A 22,193-nucleotide genomic window follows, 5' to 3' on the forward strand; every position below is an offset into this window, starting at 1 on the left:
GTGTGAATTGTAGCCTCAGTTTCCTGTTCTTAGCTGACAGGAGCGGCACCCGGTGTGCTCTTCTGCTGCTGTAGCCCATCCGCCTCAAGGTTGGACGTGTTGTGTGTTCAGAGATGCTCTTCTGCAGAGCTCGGTTGTAACGAGTGCTTATTTGAGTTACTGTTGCCTTTCTATCAGCTGGAGCCAGTCTGGCCATTCTCCTCTGACCTCTGGCCTCATCAACAAGGCATTTGCGCCCACAGAACTGCCGCTCACTGGATATTTCCTCTTTGTCGGAGCATTCTCTGTAAACCCTAGAGATGATTGTGCGTGAAAATCTCAGTAGATCAGCAGTTTCTGAAATACTCAGAGCAGCCCGTCTGGCAGCAACAACCATGCCACGATCAAAGTCTCTTAAATCCCCTTTCTTCCCCATTCTGATGCTAACTTTGAACTGCAGCAGATCCTCTTGACCATGCCTGCATGCATTGAGCTGCTGCCATGTGATTGGCTGATTAGAAATTTGCGTTACGAGCAGTTGTACAGGTGTACCTAATAAAGTGGCCGGCGAGTGTATCTAGCTATTACATGTTGGTGCATTTATATGCATTACAAATAAAAGTTTGGTCACTAAACATCTTTAGGAATAGAAAAATATGCATTTTGATACAAACTAGTTATTGCAACAACAACAAACAGTTTATTAAATCTTCAGTAAATGTGTTTTCCTGGACATATTAATTTGGCTGTAACACTTTTGGCCTGTGATCTTCATTTATTCACACTCATTAGCCACTATACTGTGTTGTGTTTTTGGCTGCTGGTGTATTCACCAGGCGAGTGTGGATATCCTGCGCTCTGATAGTGAAAGGAGGATTAAATAATGATGAAGCGTGTGGAGCCGTGAACGCTTTACTCCTCACTGGAGGAGCTGAAACACAATCAATCTTCATTGTGCACAGCGTTTTAATGAAGAGAGAGAGAGAGATGTGTGTATTCTGAGCAGTTAATCTGCTGTTTGAGTGTGTGTTGATAATGAGGACGGTCAGTTCTGCTGTTCTGTGTGTCCTTCAGTCTCAGCTCGTGCTTCATCATTAGCTGTGTTTCCATCCAAAGATGTGAATTAGAATCATGCGCAAAACTGTAATATGGCATAAAACATTCGAGAATAAAGACAACGAAAAACACGAGAGAACAAAACCATCACTTCCTGATAAACATGCACAGATCTGACTGAGAGCAGTGGAGTCTGCTGCACTGTGGGGATTCTCCACGGTTTGTTCTGCTCTAATAAACGAGCTGCGCCTCAGAACACCAAGACCAAGCGCAGTGAACACGGTGAATGTGGAGGCTTCTGGAGGCGTGAGACGGTAGCGCAGACTGATGCTCAAGACAGTTCTGGAGGGATTAACAATAATACTGAAGCACTGTGATGATGGACTGACCGAGGGCTGAGGCCTTTTACAATCAGCACAACAACATCTCACTTCAGACACAATGGAAAGCTGGACACATGGAGAGCAGCAGACCAACATTAACGACGCTAGCACATATTTATATCTGTCAAATCATCTGGCAAAAACGTTTATGTTTACATCAGGGGTTATGCGCATTCATTCTTATTCAATAAAAAGTTATTCTACTCAGTTGTGTGTATAATTTTTATGCAATAGTCCAAATGCATATAAAAATAGTGACCAGCAGCATTTACAGACCAGGGGCCTCATGTGCGAAGACTTGCGTGGAAATCTTACTAAAACATTGCGTACGCACAAAGCTGTAAATGTGCGTGTGCAGAAAAAAATTCAGATGTATGAAACACTGCGTACGCCGAATCTCACGCATATTCTTTTGTACATCAGAATGAACGTGAAACTGAGCGCAACATGCACGAGCACAAAACCCCTCCCTGCCACCTCCCCCGTATGAATATGCTAATGACTATGCTAATGGAAAAACCCAACGAAAAAGCAAAAGCAAGCAAGAAGAGAAACTTTGAACAGAATGTGAAATGGAGGTGCTGCTTTCGGAGGTAGACCGGAGAAAAGCGGTGTTATTTGCAAGTTTGTTCTCCGGAATTAACAACAAAAGAAAAAAAATAGAGTGGGAGAGCTTAGCTGATGCGGTTAACACAGTTGGGTCTGAACATCGCACTGAGTGCATTAAAAATAGAAATAGTGTGATTTATAGCTGTAAAATGTTGCAGTACCCTTAGCAGTCTCAGTGACGCAGCTCGTAAAACGCATGTCAACATGTTTTGACACGTTCGAGCATGATCTCGGTTTGAATCCAGCGTCTGATGAACTCTTTCTTCTTTTTTCCCCCGCTACATATCAGATTTTGCCAACTATTTATCACAAGAAAGACAAGTAGGAATCATTAATAAGTTTGTGCATCATATTTTATTTGCACATTTATTGAATGGAAATGTTTCTGATTCACGCATGCAAATTCATCTTCAGATAGTGTCTTTATAGCAATGTGTGTGCGGTAGATCGCTCAGATTACATTGGGAAAACAGGCGACCGCTGCAAATTGTGCTTTAATGTTTAGCTGGTCAACTGTATGGTATGGAAATCTTACATACCTACTATATGAACCCGTCTCATACAGCTGCCATTGCACGGATCAGACACTTTGTAGAGAGGAATTTAACACAACTGCCTCTAGGAGTCGCCAATGGAAATAAAACAGACACACACAAAAAATGTGCGTACGCCAGCCAGAAAGCTGCCGTGAAGCTGCGCACATTCCCACGTTCAGTTCATCGTTAGTAAATCCAACATGAGCGATTCTGAGCGTGAAACCTGGCGTACGCAGCGTTGATACATGAGGCCCCAGCTGAGGACTTGTCCACTGCACTTTGTAATGACTTAAATAAATTAAGTTTATTCACTTTACTTCAAGATTAGCACCTTTCACACAGTGATACCAGTAAATATCTGGAAAATTACTGGAACGACTTTACCGGTATATTCAAAAAAGCGCTGTTCACCAAGGCGAGGACGTTACGTAATTTTTCCGGAAAAGAGCATTCACACATCCATTCCAAAATAGCGGTAAATTCTGACATCATTAACCAGAAATGAGCTCTAAACGGCTGCGCTTGTTTTTCTAAACATTTGACTAAATTACAAACTCTGTGGATGATCAGTGTTGAGAACAACTCCGATGAAAACATAGAGAAACACTTTCGCATGTCGAGATGTTCATGATATGTGTGTGTGCTGGCACTCATGGGCTGTTTCACAGGCACACGCAAAGCTTGAAGGTAAACAAACAACGGCTTATCATAAGCATCTTATCGATAATCATTTACACGGTTGGCAATAAGATGAACATATAAACGTGATCTGACTAACTTCTAGCAGGTGAATGTGTCTGGAAAAATATTCAAAGGCTTTTATTCTCATAACCGCGCTGACGTGAATGCGTCTGACTGTTGTGATTGGCTAAAGTAGACGTCTCACGTCAGCACGTTCTAGACATGCACGCACTCTTTCCGGCAATCTTCCTTCTGTTTTCACACAGCGCAGCATTCCGGCAAATTAACGGTAATGTTAACTTCTCTTTCCGGAAAATAGCCAGAACGAATTTACCGGTATTTTCAAAAAGGGTCTGTTCACACATACAACCTTTCCGGAAAATTGCTGGTAATTTTCCGGAAAGGTCTGTATGTGTGAAAAGGGCTTTAGTCTCATCTTATTATCTCTTATTCATCAGGGGTCACCAACTATTCCTGCATGTTTTACGCAGCGGATGCCCTTCCAGTTTAGATAAATATATTTAATAGTTTAGATAAAACCACTGATGATTATGGGAAAGATTAAAAAAAGGGAAGTTGTAGGCAGCAATTACATTATTTAACCTAAAGGTGGCGACAATCAACCGTCACAGATACACCGCTGAATATCATTCATTCACTTTCTTGTCGGCTTAGTCCCTTTAATAATCTGGGGTCACCACAGCGGAATGAACCACCAACTTATCCAGCATACAGTTGGAACCAGACTCTATTACTCAGTGATTGTACATTGAGTATTGAGATTCATTGATTTGTCATTTATAATTCAAAGTGTGTTCTGCTTTTCATATTCGGACGGTTAATATTTACACTATACGATCACAAAGTTCAAAAGAATTCATTGGCATATAAAATATATATATAAAACTGTTCTAAATAAAACAGAGCAGAGTTAACGAAGCATTGCTGTGGAGTTGTCATTTTCTTTATGAACGAGCAACTATTTACACGCACTGTCTGTCTCTATTGTACAGTGTGCAGTAAAAACACAGCACAGGCAAGACTATCACATTGGTGCCGTGACCCGGATGTGAGGTTTAGGGGGGTGAGTGTAGCAGAGGCCAGCAAGTAAGTCACTCCTCTGACCTCTAAAGGTGCTCTTGCTACAGATGCTAAAGGCCATGGTCTTTAGCCTCCTTGTTAGAGTAATGGACTCTAATGCCTAAAATCGTTGGTTCAATCCCAGCTCGGAGCGGGTTAGGTGGTGTAGGACTGGCAGGGTTACACTTGCATAAAAATGTAGAGCGAGTAAAAGTATCTGTTGTAAATTTTACTCAAAGTATAGAGCTTTCAAGAGTAGTTAGCTGTATGAAGCTGATGCGTTTGCATGTAATTTGTGCATGTGTGTGTGTAAACGTAACATTCTGTAGTGCGTTTAGTTTTTGCCCAGCAGGCACTCAACATCATAAGATGTTATTATTAGGGTAGATTTAGGTTGTGGCATCAGGTGACCACAATTCAATGTCTTGCCAGTGTTTAAGGACAATGTTATTTTGAGGATTAATAACGATGTCAAATAACGTTGATATTTGGTTGATTTTAGGTTGTGTTAGAAAGTGACCAAAAGCCAACATCTTAAACCAGCGTCATATTGACATTTATTCGTCAGGTATGGCAAGGAAAATCCAACATCTGATACACGTCATAGTGGAAACATCCACACAACATCAAGCTGTAACATCATAAAACGTTTATATTTGGTTGATTTAAGGTTAGACATTGGACATTGATGTTGGCCTGACGTTGAGTTCTGACGTCAACCCGATTTTCATTTCTAAACAAAATGCAACGTCCCCATGACGTAAGGGTGTTTAAGGCCATTTGGGTCATCATACAGTAAACATCCGTTTTCTTATAATCAGTTACGTCATTTAAACAGTCTCTGGGTCAATGTGTGTAAAGATTATTGACGTCTTCTTGGACACTTGTAATGCTTCCAAACAGTTTGCTGCAATTCTAAATCGCCCTTGTCTTGAGGTAGTTCAGTATGATGCGATTTAGCTTCTGTGCTTGATTTGATTGGACAGAAATCAAAACACTGATTTTTCTAATCCAATAGTATTTGGATGCAGCCTTTATGATGCAAGCTGAGATTGCACCACTCAATGATGCAATGTCAGACACAATGCACTCAAATGGAGCTAGTGATGTAACTGTGAGGGGTGGGGTTAGGTGAGTCCATTAAAAAGCATTGGATGCAGCCCAGATTGCACTGCACCAGGTCTGCAGCCAGACCCCTCTTCTCTAATCCCTAAAGACAGGAACAATACAGTAGTAACTGCAGGATGAAGGACAGTAGTGGGGTAAAAGTACAGATACTGCACTAAACATGTACTCAAGACAGAGTATAAGTGTACATTTATAAAACTACTTGGTAAACTACAATTCCTGAGAGAAACTACGCAATTACAATCCTTTGAGTATTATTGAGTAAGTTACGTTACACCACTGTTAGAACTAGAATGAACTCCAGAATCTGACAGATTGATTAGCTTTAACTTTAAGACAGTCATCTGTTTATAAACCGAATACAAAAGCCATTACATGTGATTATAAACTGTTAAAAAACAAGAACACAAGGCATGTCCTTATAAACCGACACAACATTGTAACACACACACACACACACACATTGTAAATTTCAGCACACATACTCTACCTCTCTCTCACACACACTTGTTGTCTCAGTCGGTGAGCAGACATACACTGACAGTGACGGCTGATGTGTTGCCATGGCGATGGACGTGATGTCGCAGAAGCAGAATATTTATTTATTTCTTTATGTTCTGTTCTGTCAGACACGTCGAGGCGCTTTTATCCTCACACACACACGCACACACACAAACACACACGGACTGACAGCTGAAGCATTTCCAGCATTTACTGTGTTTATTCTGATTGAAACCGCAGCGTATAAAAGACAGCAGGCAGATGATTTAATTTCAGTCCGTCAATCTGTTTTCTGTCCAACAGAGACCTTGAGCTGAGAAAAACACATCTGATGCTCTGCTGACACACACACACACACACACACACACACACACACACACACACACACACGTCACTTTCACAGCACACTGGTAAATAAATAAATAAATCTATATATCTGCTGAAATGTGTACAGTGTGCTCTGCTGTAAGACAACACTTTCAGTTTTCAGCACAGCTTCAGAAACACTCGACACTGACACCCCTAAATGAGCAGTTTTCTGTATTTCGTGATTGATGTTTTTATTTTTTACACTTCATTTCTGCTTCTGAACTGCATTATGGGATCTTGATCTTTCTTCTGACAACCTTTAATCCTGAGCAGTGTGAAACGGTGTGTTTTCTGCACATGTGTAATAGTCTTCAGTGCCAACACAATCTCATGGCAATTCGTAACTTTTTGATTTAGCAGCTAATTTGTATGAATTCATACGATCTACAGCTGTCGTCACACTGGGCTTTTCCTCCCATAGACTTCCATTCATACGCACGCGAATGCGTCAGACCGGAAATGCAGGGTCATGCGTCAAGTTTTGCAGGTTGATGCAGTGCAAAGCTCAAGCTTGGTGAACTCTGACCTGCGAAATTGCATTACTAGACTGCATGAGACCAATCGAGGATCAAAACATGACCTCTCTGAACAAAAATTTAAAACATGGAGTAATCGCTCACTTTTTTAATGTCTAATCATCTTGTCTAATCCCGCCCCTTTTCGCAGAGCCATAATACAGAATTTCACACATTTACACTCTAGTGTGACCGCAGCTTAATTCGTACAATTTAGTACAATTTGCTCATCACCCAATGACGGTTGGGGTTAGGGGTGGGGTTGGGTGCCACACCTCCTTTTTAAAATCGTACATTTTTTGTACGACTAAACTCATACAAAGTCTACGAATTACCCACTAAATGGAAAAAACGTAAAATACTTGCGTATCCTCGTGAGATCAGGCTGGCAGTGCTGTATTGTCTGTGTTGGTGTTGTGTATCACGCTACAGAAACCTTGTAATAAACTGCAGCACATTTGTTATTTCACAGAATTACTTCATTCATTCATTCATTCATTCATTCATTTTCCCTCTGAATAGTCCTTTATTTATCAGGGATCGCCACAGCGGAATGAACCACCAACTATTTCAGCATGTTTTACACAGCGGATGCCCTTCCAGCCACAACCCAGAACCAATTTAGTTCATCAATTCCCCTGTAACGCATGTGTTTGGACTGTGGGGGAAACCGGAGCACCCGGAGGAAACACTGGGAGAACATGCAAACTCCACACAGAAACACCAACTGCAACCTGCAACTTACTTCTTATACAATATATTATTATTTCAAATCACTAAAATGTCAATAAAATCAATTTGTTAAGCTGTAGAGTTGAGATCAACATCCCATAATGCAATGCACCACTGTACATAAACACAAAACACACAAAATACCGAAACGGTTCATTAGCATGTTTTTACAGTGTGTAATGTAGTGTATGACCTAAAAAATGCTAATTTAAAATTATTCTTAAAAATTGTAAAGCATTTTCTTAGTGAAAAGTTATTTATGCAACACCTTTTCATCATTGGATTACAAAAGTTTGTAAGTCTTACGCCACATTCACACGGGGCGTCAGCTTCAACGCTTCCTATTCACTTTGAATGAGTGATGTCAGGCTTTGCCGAACCGCATTGTGGATCCGTCAGCATCGCTTTAGAGGCATTGCTCGCTGCAGAAGTTGGGACATTCTCAATTTAAAGTGCCGATGGAAGCGTCAGCCAATCAGATCGCTGAATGCAAATACACCAGCTTAGACAATGGCCTATTGCTGACTAATTTCATTGGCTGACGCTGCTATGAAAATCGCGTCAGCCTCAACTTCAGACACGCCCTCTGTCAAATGTTGATGCTGAAGCCCCGTGTGAATGGGGCGTTTAGGCCCGTGCACACCGGGATGCTTTTTGCTCACGCTTTCCATCGACTTTAACACCTCATGACTACTATTAGTAAAGGGCGTCAATATGATCGTTCACTCCAACGCGCAAAACTGCAGGCGCAAAAGTGTTATTTTTAAAGAAACGCCTTGGGCTCGGGTTTTTTTTCTGACGCACCATGCCAAAACCTTTTCCACCAATCAGACGATAAACGCAAACGAAACGCTTCCTGCGGCAAGCACAACTGATTTGCATGTTAAGTCAATGCAAAGATGCGATCCTGCGGCGCAATACGTGCAAATGAGCTGACGTGAATGATGCGATTCACACGAATAAAGCGCCGTGAGTTGAGTGTTTTGCGCGATTGACACACTTAACGCGTGTATTGAGCAAGTTGGTGCTTAATTTGTGAATTGTGAGGTCCAGGAACAGATCAGGGTAACGGATCAGGCATGTTACCCAAGGATGGAGAGGTGTTGCTCACAAAAGTGGAGGAGTGTCACGGGCGAAGGACGAAAGGGAAGTGTGGGGGGGGTTGTTGCAGACATAAGTGAAGAGGGTTTTAGAGTTGCGGAGGAAAATGGAAGTGAACAGTGGACAGGGGAGGAGGGCGGTTGAGGAGGGGGATCAGTAAAGTGAGGTGCTGGATCAGATTTCAGAGGTTGCCAGATCCAGCATGTTCCGGCACAAATTAAGCCTGGTTATGACGTAGTGCCTGTTGTTGGTGTCCTGGGGGAAAATCCTCCTGCCGACACCAGACAACAGTTGATCAAACTGGGCTCGGCTCAGTCTGAAGCACCGCTATAAGCCTCCATCATCCAAGTTTGATGAGATTACAGGGCTGGTGCACCTCAAAGAAGTATCTAGTGCACTTAGACACGGCTCCAAATGAATCCACGCTGTTTATCAGCCTTCCTAAAGCGCATAAACACAGCTACTCTCTCAATAAAAACCACGCTAGCCATTTAACTGCAAAGCTAGAGTCACCAGGCAGACAAAACCCTGCCAATGGAGGCCCCACACGATCATAAGCACACAACAACACACCCCTTTAATTCCGCATTAATTCTTGTGTGTGGGCCCACGCAAAGGGCACCCGCTGTGTAACCATATGCTGGAATATTTGGCAGTTCATTCCGCTGTGGTGACCCCTGATGAATAAATGGACTAAGCCGAAGGAAAATGAATGAATGAATGAATGAATGAATGAATGAATGAATGAATGAATGAATGTGTTATTATTATGATTCACTGGCTGATGGATTGTGTCTGAAGTGTGTATGTGCTGTGGCTGTGGACACAGTATTGTTCACGTCTCTCAGTCGCTGATGCTCATCTCATAAATGATGTTCAGAAGGTTATTACAGTGATTAATTCTGCCGCGCTTTGTTGATCTCTCCTGTTTAATGCGCTTCTCTGTTTGACTGCATTACCAAGACAGTCAGGCAGATTCTGCGGTGGATAAAGTGATTAATGCCCTTCACTTTGTTGCCTTATAGTGATTCAGTAAGCGAACTGTGTGCAAAATGATTACAATTAAGTCAACTTCATGTGCTGGCGATGTAATAATGATATTGGTACTAAGGTACATAGTTTGATTGCAGTAAGGTTAATGGTATGAAAACAGCACCAGCAGCAATCGCAAAGGCCTACATAGGATTGCGCGAACTGCTGGAAGCATAGCAGGAAGTGAGCTTCCCTCCCTCCAGGACACCAGGAGGTGCATGAGGAAAGCCAAGAGAATCATCAGTGACTCCAGCCACCCAAGTAATAGACTTTTCTCTCTGCTACCCTCAGGCAGACGGTTCCGCCAGCCTGATCTCACGAGAAAATGTAAGTATTTTACGTTTTGTCAGTTTAGTGGCTAATTCAGTCGTATGAAATTGTATGATTTTAAAAAGGAGGCGTGGCACCTAACCCCACCCCTAACCCCAACCATCATTGGGGGATGAGCAAATCGTACTAAATTGTACAAATTATATTGTACGAATTCATACGAATTAGCCACTAAATCAAAAAGTTACGAATTGCCGTGAGATTGTGCTGGTTCCGCAGCATCTGGTCACGCACCAGCCGACTGAAGGAAAGCTTCTCCCCTCAGGCTGATGAACACCTAACACACCACACACAGACTCTTCCACACCCCTCACTGCACACCATCAATATGTAGCATGCACTGCACTTTAACCAATCCACACTTGAAACAACGCTGCCTACAACCATGTGAACACCTATTCATTAAACTAGGGATGGGAAGATTAACCGATATGTATCGATACGCGGTCATGCGCGTGCACGATGCGAGTGCATCGGTTGAGCAGCAGAGGATGAATGAAATTTTGGAAGCAAATCGAGATGCATCGGTTTTTCCAAGATACAGCTTATATTTTTAATATAGAATGTGTTTTTTATTTATTAACAAGTGTTGTCAACCTGTTTTTGGCGCATAATTTAATCGACCTACATAAAGTAAGCCTTAGCAACGGGCTTGCGGATGTGTACACTTACACTACAACTCAGTGTATCAGGTGTGTGGATGAAGCTAGTGGTGCGCCCTCAGAAAGCGCGAGAAGCAAAACAAACATTTTATTCCTCACTGAGTTTTAAATCTAAAGTATGGCAACATTATGGATTTAAGGATGGACGACATGACAGGACAGATGCAATTTGCAAAATGTGCCACGCATCTGTAAAATACACGGGCAGTACGAGTAATCTGAAATCTCACTTGAAGCGGCGCCACGGTGTTGTTGTGGAAGCATCTTCCAGTGTTTCTGCATCCCCGGCTACCTGCTCTGCTTCAACTGTAGCTACCAGCTCCAAAAGTGGTGAGAAAAGCATTGCAAGTTTTCTCCATGCGCAACAGTTCTGCTCGCTCTACGCCAATAACGAATGCTATTGCATTGTTCATCTGCAAAGATATTCAGCCTAGTGTCACGGAGAACGAAGGTTTTAAACACCTCCTGTAAATTTGTATTTAATTATATTTTTATTAGCCTGTTGTTTACAGTGACAGTGATGTTTCAAAGCAGCATAACACTGCTAGTTCACCACCTTAAGTTTTGAATAATCAGTGGCACAAAATATCTTTGTAAAACTTGTTTTCATAGTTGAAAAGTTAAATCACAATTCTTGTTGTGCAATGCTAAACCTTTATGTTGAAAGAGTGCAAATATATATATTTTAATATATATTGCACTTATACATTCTGTTTATCTTGAAAATACTTAAATAATATGTGCTATATTATCTAAAATGGCCCTTTACTGTAAACTGACACTCTGGCTCTGAGAGAAAAGCCAGTTCGTAGAAATAGTCTTGGTTTTACTTGGTTAATAACTAATCAAACTCATTCAATGGCACAGCATCCTCTTTTACATAATCTCATAAACTTGATTTAATTAGTTAGTGCTGAATTATCGCATTGTATCGTGATATGGGTGTGAATCGTATCGTGTTGCATCGCAATGTCACAAATGTATCGCTAATATATCGGATCGTATTCTTTGTATCGAGATGCGTATCGGATCGGCATTATAGCTTAGATGCCCAACCCTACATTAAACACATCGCTGTCAATCTTACATTGTCCTGTTTTTTGGGAGTATGCTGTTGTATTTTGCACTGTCGTTGTATTTGCTGTATTTTGCACTGTCTGGAGCCGCACCTAAGCTTTTCACTCATCATAGCACACGTGCTGCTGATGATGTGACAATAAAAGTGGTTTGATTTGATTTGATAAAGAAAAGTGGGTAAAGATTGCACATTTCGTTAATAATATTTCGAGTTGAACACTCCACATGAACCCTGCTCTCAGCATGTTGGCTGTTTTACCAGAAGATGTATGTCTGTTTTGGCACCCAGCTGTGGTATATCTCGATGTAGAATTATTCTAAGACATTGGAAATCTATAGGATCATCTTCATTAAATTTTGAATCTATTAATCTTTCATATTTAAGGATATTTGTGTGCTGGTGTACATCGCTGTGGGTGTAATAAGCAATGAGTATGTGCGTTTTGGACCTGCATAAGCACATATCACCAACACTCCCTTTTAAAAAACAAATAAAAAGCCTGTAGCGTTAACTTGAGCACAGCTTTTATTAGGTTAATGGTGATATCTATTACAGTCACTAGGGATGTAACGGTATCAGAATTTCACGGTACGGTAATACCTCGGTTTCAATGTCACGGTACGGTATTTATTGAATCATTTACAGGAAAAAACAAAACTTATGAAAATACTCCAAAAAAGTGCCAAAAGTGTCACTCACTTAGATAGAGATGGGTTTAAAGGAAAATTATCATATAAATATAATCTGGTAAAACTGGTATCTCTGGGTATTTACAATGTCCCCTGCAACAGAAAAAACCCTCTCACTTGGGACTGAGGTTTCTGGGACAGAGAGATATGACTTGGCCCAGGTTGACAGCAGTGGGTAACGTTGTGCATTGTCTTTCCCCCACTTGAGAGGAAAAACTATGAGTAAGATAGAGGTCTCATGTCTGCATCAATCTGAACAGTGTGCTGACAACACCGCTATTCAGTACGCGCGCGACAACACAGCTGATAAGAACTCGCGCGACAACACCACTATTCAGTACGCGCGCGACAACACAGCTGATAAGAACTCACGCGGCAACACCGCTGATAAGAACTCGCGCGACAACACCGCTATTCAGTACGCGCGCGACAACACAGCTGATAAGAACTCGCGCAACAACACCACTATTCAGTACGCGCGCGACAACACAGCTGATAAGAACTCGCGCGACAACACCGCTATTCAGTACGCGCGCGACAACACAGCTGATAAGAACTCACGCGACAACACCGTTATTCAGTACGCGCGCGACAACACAGCTGATAAGAACTCGCGCGACAACACCGTTATTCAGTACGCGCGCAACAACACAGCTGATAAGAACTCACGCGACAACACCGCTATTCAGTACGCGCGCGACAACACAGCTATTCAGTACGCGCGCGACAACACAGCTGATAAGAACTCGCGCGACAACACCGTTATTCAGTACGCGCGCGACAACACCGTTATTCAGTACGCGCGCAACAACACAGCTGATAAGAACTCACGCGACAACACCGCTATTCAGTACGCGCGCGACAACACAGCTGATAAGAACTCGCGCGACAACACCGTTATTCAGTACACGCGCGACAACACCGTTATTCAGTACGCGCACGACAACACAGCTGATAAGAACTCGCGCGACAACACCGTTATTCAGTACGCGCGCGACAACACAGCTGATAAGAACTCGCGCGACAACACCGCTATTCAGTACGCGCGCGACAACACAGCTGATAAGAACTCGCGCGACAACACCGCTATTCAGTACGCGCGCGACAACACAGCTGATAAGAACTCGCGCGACAACACCGCTATTGAGTACGCGCGCGACAACACAGCTGATAAGAACTCGCGCGCGACAACACAGCTGATAAGAACTCGCGCGCGACAACACAGCTGATAAGAACTCGCGCGACAACACCGCTATTCAGTACGCGCGCGACAACACAGCTGATAAGAACTCGCGCGACAACACCGCTATTCAGTACCCGCGCGACAACACAGCTGATAAGAACTCGCGCGACAACACCGCTATTCAGTACGCGCACGACAACACAGCTGATAAGAACTCGAGCGACAACACAGCTGATAAGAACTCGCGCGACAACACCGCTATTCAGTACACGCGCGACAACACAGCTGATAAGAACTCGCGCGACAACACCGCTATTCAGTACGCGCGCGACAACACAGCTGATAAGAACTCGCGCGACAACACAGCTGATAAGAACTCGCGCGACAACACCGCTATTCAGTACGCGCGCGACAACACAGCTGATAAGAACTCGCGCGACAACACCGCTATTCAGTACACGCGCGACAACACAGCTGATAAGAACTCGCGCGACAACACAGCTGATAAGAACTCGCGCGACAACACCGCTATTCAGTACGCGCACGACAACACAGCTGATAAGAACTCGCGCGACAACACAGCTGATAAGAACTCGCGCGACAACACAGCTGATAAGAACTCGCGCGACAACACCGCTATTCAGTACGCGCGCGACAACACAGCTGATAAGAACTCGCGCGACAACACCGCTATTCAGTACGCGCGCGACAACACAGCTGATAAGAACTCGCGCGACAACACCGCTATTGAGTACGCGCGCGACAACACAGCTGATAAGAACTCGCGCGCGACAACACAGCTGATAAGAACTCGCGCGCGACAACACAGCTGATAAGAACTCGCGCGACAACACCGCTATTCAGTACGCGCGCGACAACACAGCTGATAAGAACTCGCGCGACAACACCGCTATTCAGTACCCGCGCGACAACACAGCTGATAAGAACTCGCGCGACAACACCGCTATTCAGTACGCGCACGACAACACAGCTGATAAGAACTCGAGCGACAACACAGCTGATAAGAACTCGCGCGACAACACCGCTATTCAGTACACGCGCGACAACACAGCTGATAAGAACTCGCGCGACAACACCGCTATTCAGTACGCGCGCGACAACACAGCTGATAAGAACTCGCGCGACAACACAGCTGATAAGAACTCGCGCGACAACACCGCTATTCAGTACGCGCGCGACAACACAGCTGATAAGAACTCGCGCGACAACACCGCTATTCAGTACACGCGCGACAACACAGCTGATAAGAACTCGCGCGACAACACAGCTGATAAGAACTCGCGCGACAACACCGCTATTCAGTACGCGCACGACAACACAGCTGATAAGAACTCGCGCGACAACACAGCTGATAAGAACTCGCGCGACAACACAGCTGATAAGAACTCGCGCGACAACACCGCTATTCAGTACGCGCGCGGCGACAACACCCGCTTTAAAGTTTTCCAGCTCTTTTTCATTCCAGCTTCTAGCAGCACACTCCATTTCCGCATTACTGGATCTGTAGCGACAACAGACCGCAAGGGATGATAGTCAAGCATGGGCTGATGGGAATTGTAGTTTCCGGTACCTCCCGTTCGCTTCATTCGCCTGAGCAAATTTTCTCAGAAGACCTATAGTTTTACCGAGTCATGCGACTACGGTAATATCGAAAAAAAATTAATATTGCGGTATGACGGTATTTACAATACCGTTACATCCCTAACAGTCACTATAAAATAGCAACGCGACAACAATGCAGATTAACACGCTTCCTTTCACAATACATCAAACATACCTTCTGCCTCTTTGGAGTGAAGCTGAAATACATGGAAACTGCATGCGCTTTTAGATTGGTTGCATAGCAATGTATAAAAAACAATCTCCTGTTTTCAAAATAAGACTCCCACATACATTGTGAGTTCAATATCAACTTAAAGATACACTAAAACATGACTAAGGGGAGGGAAATGATAACTGTTGTCTGACTAGGAAGCCTGAGGTGTCCATATCATTGAACCCACAGCGACATATCAGTTTGTGTTTTGGCTGCTGATCTCCTGATGACTTGGCTCTGCTCTTCAGGTCCACAGGATGTAAAACGTGACCTGAAGTTCATGCAAATGATGACGGTGTGCCCTGCGAGTCAGGTAGCAGTCTGCTGAGTGTTCTGATTGGCCTTCTGTCCACCAGGTTTTTACACTTGTGGACTTTACATGCGAATAAGTAAACAGTTGTGTCTGAGGCTCACAATATGGCCATTTCCATATACTGATTTCTTATTCTCCCACTCTGCCTACACTGTGAGAGTACATGTTAAATAACAGTTTCCTTAGTTTTTCACAAGGGTTTTGTGTTTATATGTGGTGCTGAACTGCATTGTGGGATGTTGATCTCTAATCGGTCAACTTCTGATCAGAGGTGACACGCAAGTACAAGTACTTGCGGAAATTTTCACTCAAGGAAAAGTAACAATCTTAAAAGTTACTCGAGTAAAAGGTAAGAGTCCAGGATTCAGGTTTTAAATATGCAGATGATATGGCACTTGTTGGACGGTTGACTAAAATAGGAACAGAAGGAGATACTTCGTACTATAATTATATAAATATGCTCCAAAACTGGTGTAAAAAGAGTTCACTGGAGATCAATTTTAATAAAACCAAGGAGATGATAATTAGCCGAAATAAAAAAGTGCTTAGTCAAGGGTTGAAACCTCTGGCCATTGAGGGACATGACTGTTTTAAATATTTAGGAACACTTATTGATAGTGGACTAACATTTGCTGCAAATGCAGAGTGCATTTTTTAAAAAAAGCAATGCAGAGATTATACCTCATTAGGAGGTCACAACAATTTGGTCAAGATGTCCTTGAGATGGTATACAAGAACTTGGTTGAAAGTGTTGTGAGTTTTAACATGATTGCATGGTATGGACTGTTGCCAATTAAGGAAAAGCAAAAACTGTGTCGAGTAGTAAAAATTGGCAGTACAATTGTAGGTAAAGCGCAAAAAACAACCAAATGAAATTTATTTAAAGAGAATTAGACAGAAAGCACACATCACTGTTGAAGATTGTTCCCATCCCTTAAATATCAAATTTCAGCTCGAAAAGACGTTTTAGGCAACCTCAAGTAAAGAAAAATGTGCATCAAATGTCCTTTGTGCCAAGTGCCATTAGAATTTTAAATACTGGGTTTTAATTATGTGTAGGGTTTTTAAAATGTGTTTTTTAATGTGATATATGTGACGACGTTGAATGTATTTGTGTTGAATGTTTTGTCTGTGATGTGTGTAATGTAAACGCTGATGTGGTTGTGTGGTGAAGCCAAAGATAAATTTCCACTTGTGGACAATAAAGAAAGTAAAGTAAAAAAAAATAAGTACCTGATGGAAAGATTTCTCAATTAATAAGTTACTTAGTTACTTTAGATTTATACACACACACACACACACACACACACACACACACACACACACACACACATATATATATATATATATAAAAATGTCAAAATGATTCGCCTTCCTGTGATTTTTTTTAATTATTATTTTTTTTAATATTTCCCAAATGATGTTGATGTTTTTCTATTTTTCGTTCATTTTTGTTAACTATAACCGTGACACACACAGAAAGAGAGTCCAGTGTTGGGCATCCTCTGTTGACCCCATTTGCTGCCTTTCTAGAGCCCCATATCAGTCCTTCCTCTGTCCTTCCCTTTTCTTGGTTCTCCTCAACCTGACCCTTTTACAGGATGTAAGATAAGGTCTTTGGTGTCTCCAGAATCTGTTTCAGCTCAAAATACCCATCAGACTATTCATTATACCCTGCTGAATATGTGAATTTTGGAGTAGGATTACATTGAAGCTGTTTCTGTGGCCTGTGCCTTTAAATGCAAATGAGCTGGTTCTCCCTGCCCACTCCTGTGTTACTTCAGATAAACAGCAGTCAGTGACAGAGATGGATGAAGCGGAGATCCAGTGTATGAGTCAGAAACACCACAGTAAGGTTATTTGATGTATTTGTGATGCTTTTGGGTGTTTTTGTGATTTTGTCAAACACACACGCACACGCACGCACACACACACACACACACACATGCGCCGGTGTTGGGCATCCTCTTCGACCCCGTCTGCTGCCTTTCTAGAGCCCCATATCAGTCCCTCCTCTGTTTTTCTCTTTCTTAGTTCCCCCGACCCTGACCGTGCCGCGGGGCAAGTCTCCGCTGGTGGTGCGGGAGGGCGAGACGGTGGAGCTGGAGTGCCTTGTTTCAGGAAAGCCCAAGCCCATCATCCTGTGGTCGCGGTCTGATAAAGAGGCGCCGATGCCGGACGGCAGCATGCAGACGGAGAGTCTGGACGGAGTTCTGCGCATCTTAAACGTGTCCCGAGAGATGAGCGGATCCTACCGCTGCCAGACCAGCCAATACAACGGCTTCAACGTCAAGCCCCGCGAGGCCGAGGTCCAGCTCATCGTGCAGTGTGAGTCTCGCATATGTACACACTTCAGGATATACACACACACACACAGAGGCAGAGGTCCAGCTCATCGTGCAGTGTGAGTCTCGCATATGTACACACTTCAGAATATATACACACACACACACTCACACACACACACCCACAGAGGGCGAGGTCCAGCTCAATGTGCAGTGTGAGTCTCGCATATGTACACACTTCAGAATAGGGTTGTAACAATATACCGGTATGACGGTTTACCACGATTTGAACGTGCACGATTATCATACCATGAACAATTGCATATCAACGGTTTTAACCCTTAAAGACAGAGACAGCCGCCCGCGGCTAAAAATAAGTATTGCTCTTAAATGTTTAATAACTTTTGATCCGCTGATCCGATTCATACAATTCAAAGATTGGCATAAAGAAGAGAATCTCAGCTTTCCAGTGCTGTATCACATAACATTCACGGACTTTCAGAGGCTCTGGAATCAGTGCGGTTACGTCATCAACATTTGACAAAGCTGATTTGACAAAGAAACGCTCGTCACTGTGTCTCCGGACAAACCAGACACGATACATTGATGCATTGTCCCTCCTCCATGCCCAGATTGGTTCAAACTCGCTATATCACAACCAATAAGCATAGGTTTCACTTTTGTTTGTGGACCAAGCTTTTTGAACAACACAGAATGAGAGATAGGCATACATTTATGCACGGCTAAATAAAACGCAAAAAAAAAAAAGTTTTTCATGAAATAATTCTCATACTAAGTACTTTTGCATGCACAGCAGCACAGAAACATGACAAAACAGTGACACAGCAAAGACGAACTGCTGCTCTTGCTGTTTTCAAAAGACGCAAATGAAGATGCAGCTGTTTGTCTGTATTGCAGACAACCAAATCCAAATCCATATCCACAGACAACCATATCCATGCTGGCACATAAAACCTAAGGATGTTCCATATTGAATCTAGTTTCGTTATATAACTATTTATAGTATAGTAAATATTTATATCTATTTTTTACTGAGGATTTGCACCATGTTTATTTGGACTTTATTTGGACTTTGACACATTATTTATTATTTTCTTATTTTTATTTGTTCATTGTAAGTGGTGTTGTTTATAGTAACTAAAAATATATTATTTGGAAAAAGTCAAATTTGCTTCACTGTTCTATTATTTTGTAACATTTGTAACATACCGTATACCGCGAAACCGTCAAACCGTGGTATTGTTTTAGACGATTATCATACCGTGAAAAATTCATACCGTTACAACCCTACTTCAGAATATATACACACACACACACTCACACACACACACACCCACAGAGGGCGAGGTCCAGCTCATCGTGCAGTGTGAGTCTCGCATATGTACACACTTTAGAATATATGCACACACACACACACACTCATAGACACACACACAGAGGCAGAGATCCAGCTCATCGTGCAGTGTGAGTCTCGCATATGTACACACTTCAGAATATATACACACACACTCACACACACACACCCACAGAGGGCGAGGTCCAGCTCAATGTGCAGTGTGAGTCTCGCATATGTACACACTTCAGGATATATGCACACACACACACACACACACACACACACATATATATATATATATATATATATATATATATATATATATATATATATATATATCCGGAGAGGTGGCGGTGGAGCTCATCATAGAGTGTAGTCTCGCTGTGCAGGTAAACCTCACTCCTCTGACATCTAAAGGTGCTCTAGTGACGGACACTAGAGGTCATGGTCTTTAGCCTTCTTGGTAGAGCAACCAACTTCCATGCGGAAGGTCGCTGGTTCGATACCAGCTCAGAGCAGGTAAAGTGGTGAAGGACCGACAGGGTTACGTTGGTGCCATGACCCAGATGGGGATGAGGATTTTTAGGGGGAAGGTCCCTGGTTCGATCGCAGCTCAGAGCATGTTGGGTGGTGTAGGACTGGCGGGGTTACACATATGTACAGCGATTCTAGATAATATATGCTAACTATTTAGGCTAAAACTTAAAAAAGACAGCTGTGGCTGCTATAATTTTACTGTTGAAATACGGTCATTTAGCATTTTATTTGTTTATTTGTTTATTTAGCATATATACAAATATTATTTTGAATTTGTAAGACCTCTGAATATTTACAGATTGTTTTATTGCTTCAGTAAACAAGAAAAACGTAAAATGTATGGTAAAAAAAACAGTTGTTGGCGCCAGTGGTGTAGTGATTAGTGCGTCGACGCTATGGCGATGCTCACGGTGATCCGAGTTCGATTCCCACCTCTCGATCCTATGCCGATCCTTCCCCTCTCTCTGCTTTTCTGTCAATATTCTCTACTGGCCTATACAATAAAGGAGAAAACACTGAAAAAATGATTATATAAAAACCGCCAGCTGCTACATTCTACAGTGAAGGCATTTAGCGTTTTATTCATGTGTTTTTTTATTTGATTATATGTTTCTCGATGATTGTTTTTTCTAGGAATATACGACTATATTGTATCTCAAACTAAAGAACGTTTTCTGTTTTAAAGAACACAGAGGCGGCGCTCGAGCTCATGGTACAGTGCGAGTCTCTGATTCTCTCTAATATAAGCTCAGGATTTACGGTAAAAGCTTTTTAAGAGTGTACTATAATCAGCTGCTGCTGCAGGGAAATCAGGTGAAAATAATGACATTGATGTAGAGTGAAGTGCAGGAATATCCAGCATCGCTGTTGTGCTGTAAGTGATGTGTTTTTTGGGCTGAGCTGTAGTTTTTGCATGTAATACTTGACTTGAGATTGACTAAAGCGTTGCAGGTTTTCCTGCTGGTGCGCACTTTAATAGCTGGATATTATTGAGCCTCAAATCTCAGGATACCACACATAATCGCATCCATTATAAGTTGAAAATGAAGCTGGCAGGTGATGAGTCACACTTTTCTCAGAATATCACTGTGTGTTTTGTGAGAAGCGGCCTTCAGAAACACACACACACACACACACACACACACACACACACACACACACACACACACTGTACTGTCTGAAAGAAACTTCTAAGGGAGGAGGAGCACACACACACACAGACACAGACAAATACACAGCAGATGTTCTACACAAACGATGTGTTCGGCATGCTGATATGATATAAGGTGAATCTCACATGATACACTGTGGTTGCTAGGATATTTAGATTGTTATTTTAGAATAGATTGCTTTTTGTTGCCAGCAGCCCTGCTGAAAAATCCAGCTTAAACCAGCCTAGGCTGTTTGGCTGGTTTTAGCTGGTCGACCAGGCTGGTTTTAGAGGGGTTTTGGCCATTTCCAGCCTGGTCTTAGCTGGTCAGGCTGGGGGATGACCAGCTAAAACCAGCTTGACCAGCCTAGCCAAGCTGGGAGTCCAGCCAAAACCAGCTATATCCAGCTTAAACCAGGCTGGTCAAGCTGGTTTTAGCTGGATTTGGCTGGTAATTTTCCAGCCTGACCAGCTAAGACCAGGCTGGAAATGGCTAGAAACCAGCCTGGAATTGGCCAAAACCAGCTAAAACCAGCCAACCAGCCTAGGCTGGTTTAAGCTGGATTTTTCAGCAGGGAGGGAATCATCTTTTTTAAAGTTTTTCATATGTTTTTATATTGCATTCTAGGTGTTGTTTTTGTATGTTGCTATGTGGTTGCTAGGACAATTTAAATGTTTTGCTTTTTGGAACATTGCTATTTGTAGCTGGGTCATTCTGGCTGTTGCTTTGTTTTGTTCAGCAGCTGGGTGTTTTGCATGTTGCTAGGTGGTTGCTATGATATTTAGATTGTTCTGTTTTTTTAAACTGTTACTACGTGGTTACTAGGGCATTCTGGGTGTTGCTTTTGCATATTGCTATGCGGTTGCTAGGATTTTTTTAATGTTTTGCTTTTTAGAACATTGATTTTTGTTGCTATGGCTTTCTGGATGTTGCTTTTGCATAATGATTTTTTTAACTGTTGTTATGTGGTTACTAGTGCATTCTGGGTGTGTTTTGCATGTTGCTATGTGGTTGCTAGGATATTTTGATAGTTTTGCTTTCTTTTTAGAACATTGCTTTCGGTTACTAG

The 22,193-nt window shown here is 42.6% G+C and overlaps 1 protein-coding gene across 7 annotated transcripts in view; it reads left to right on the plus strand.

Annotated features, from left to right (window-relative positions):
- LOC101884676 (MAM domain-containing glycosylphosphatidylinositol anchor protein 2-like) overlaps positions 1-22,193 on the plus strand; it is a 352,666-nt gene that overhangs the window by 284,598 nt on the left and 45,875 nt on the right. For 5 of the 7 annotated variants that reach the window (XM_073933868.1, XM_073933869.1, XM_073933870.1 and 2 more), the window contains one exon: positions 17,829-18,122. In XM_073933868.1, the coding sequence (XP_073789969.1) occupies positions 17,829-18,122 (294 nt within the window). Of the gene's footprint in view, positions 1-17,801; positions 18,123-22,193 lie in introns of all 7 variants that reach the window. The other 2 variants (XM_073933864.1, XM_073933865.1) reach the window with 1 other exon arrangement.

This window comes from Danio rerio, chromosome 20 (assembly GCF_049306965.1).
Source record: "Danio rerio strain Tuebingen ecotype United States chromosome 20, GRCz12tu, whole genome shotgun sequence".
In the NCBI taxonomy this organism is placed as follows: Eukaryota; Metazoa; Chordata; class Actinopteri; order Cypriniformes; family Danionidae; genus Danio; species Danio rerio.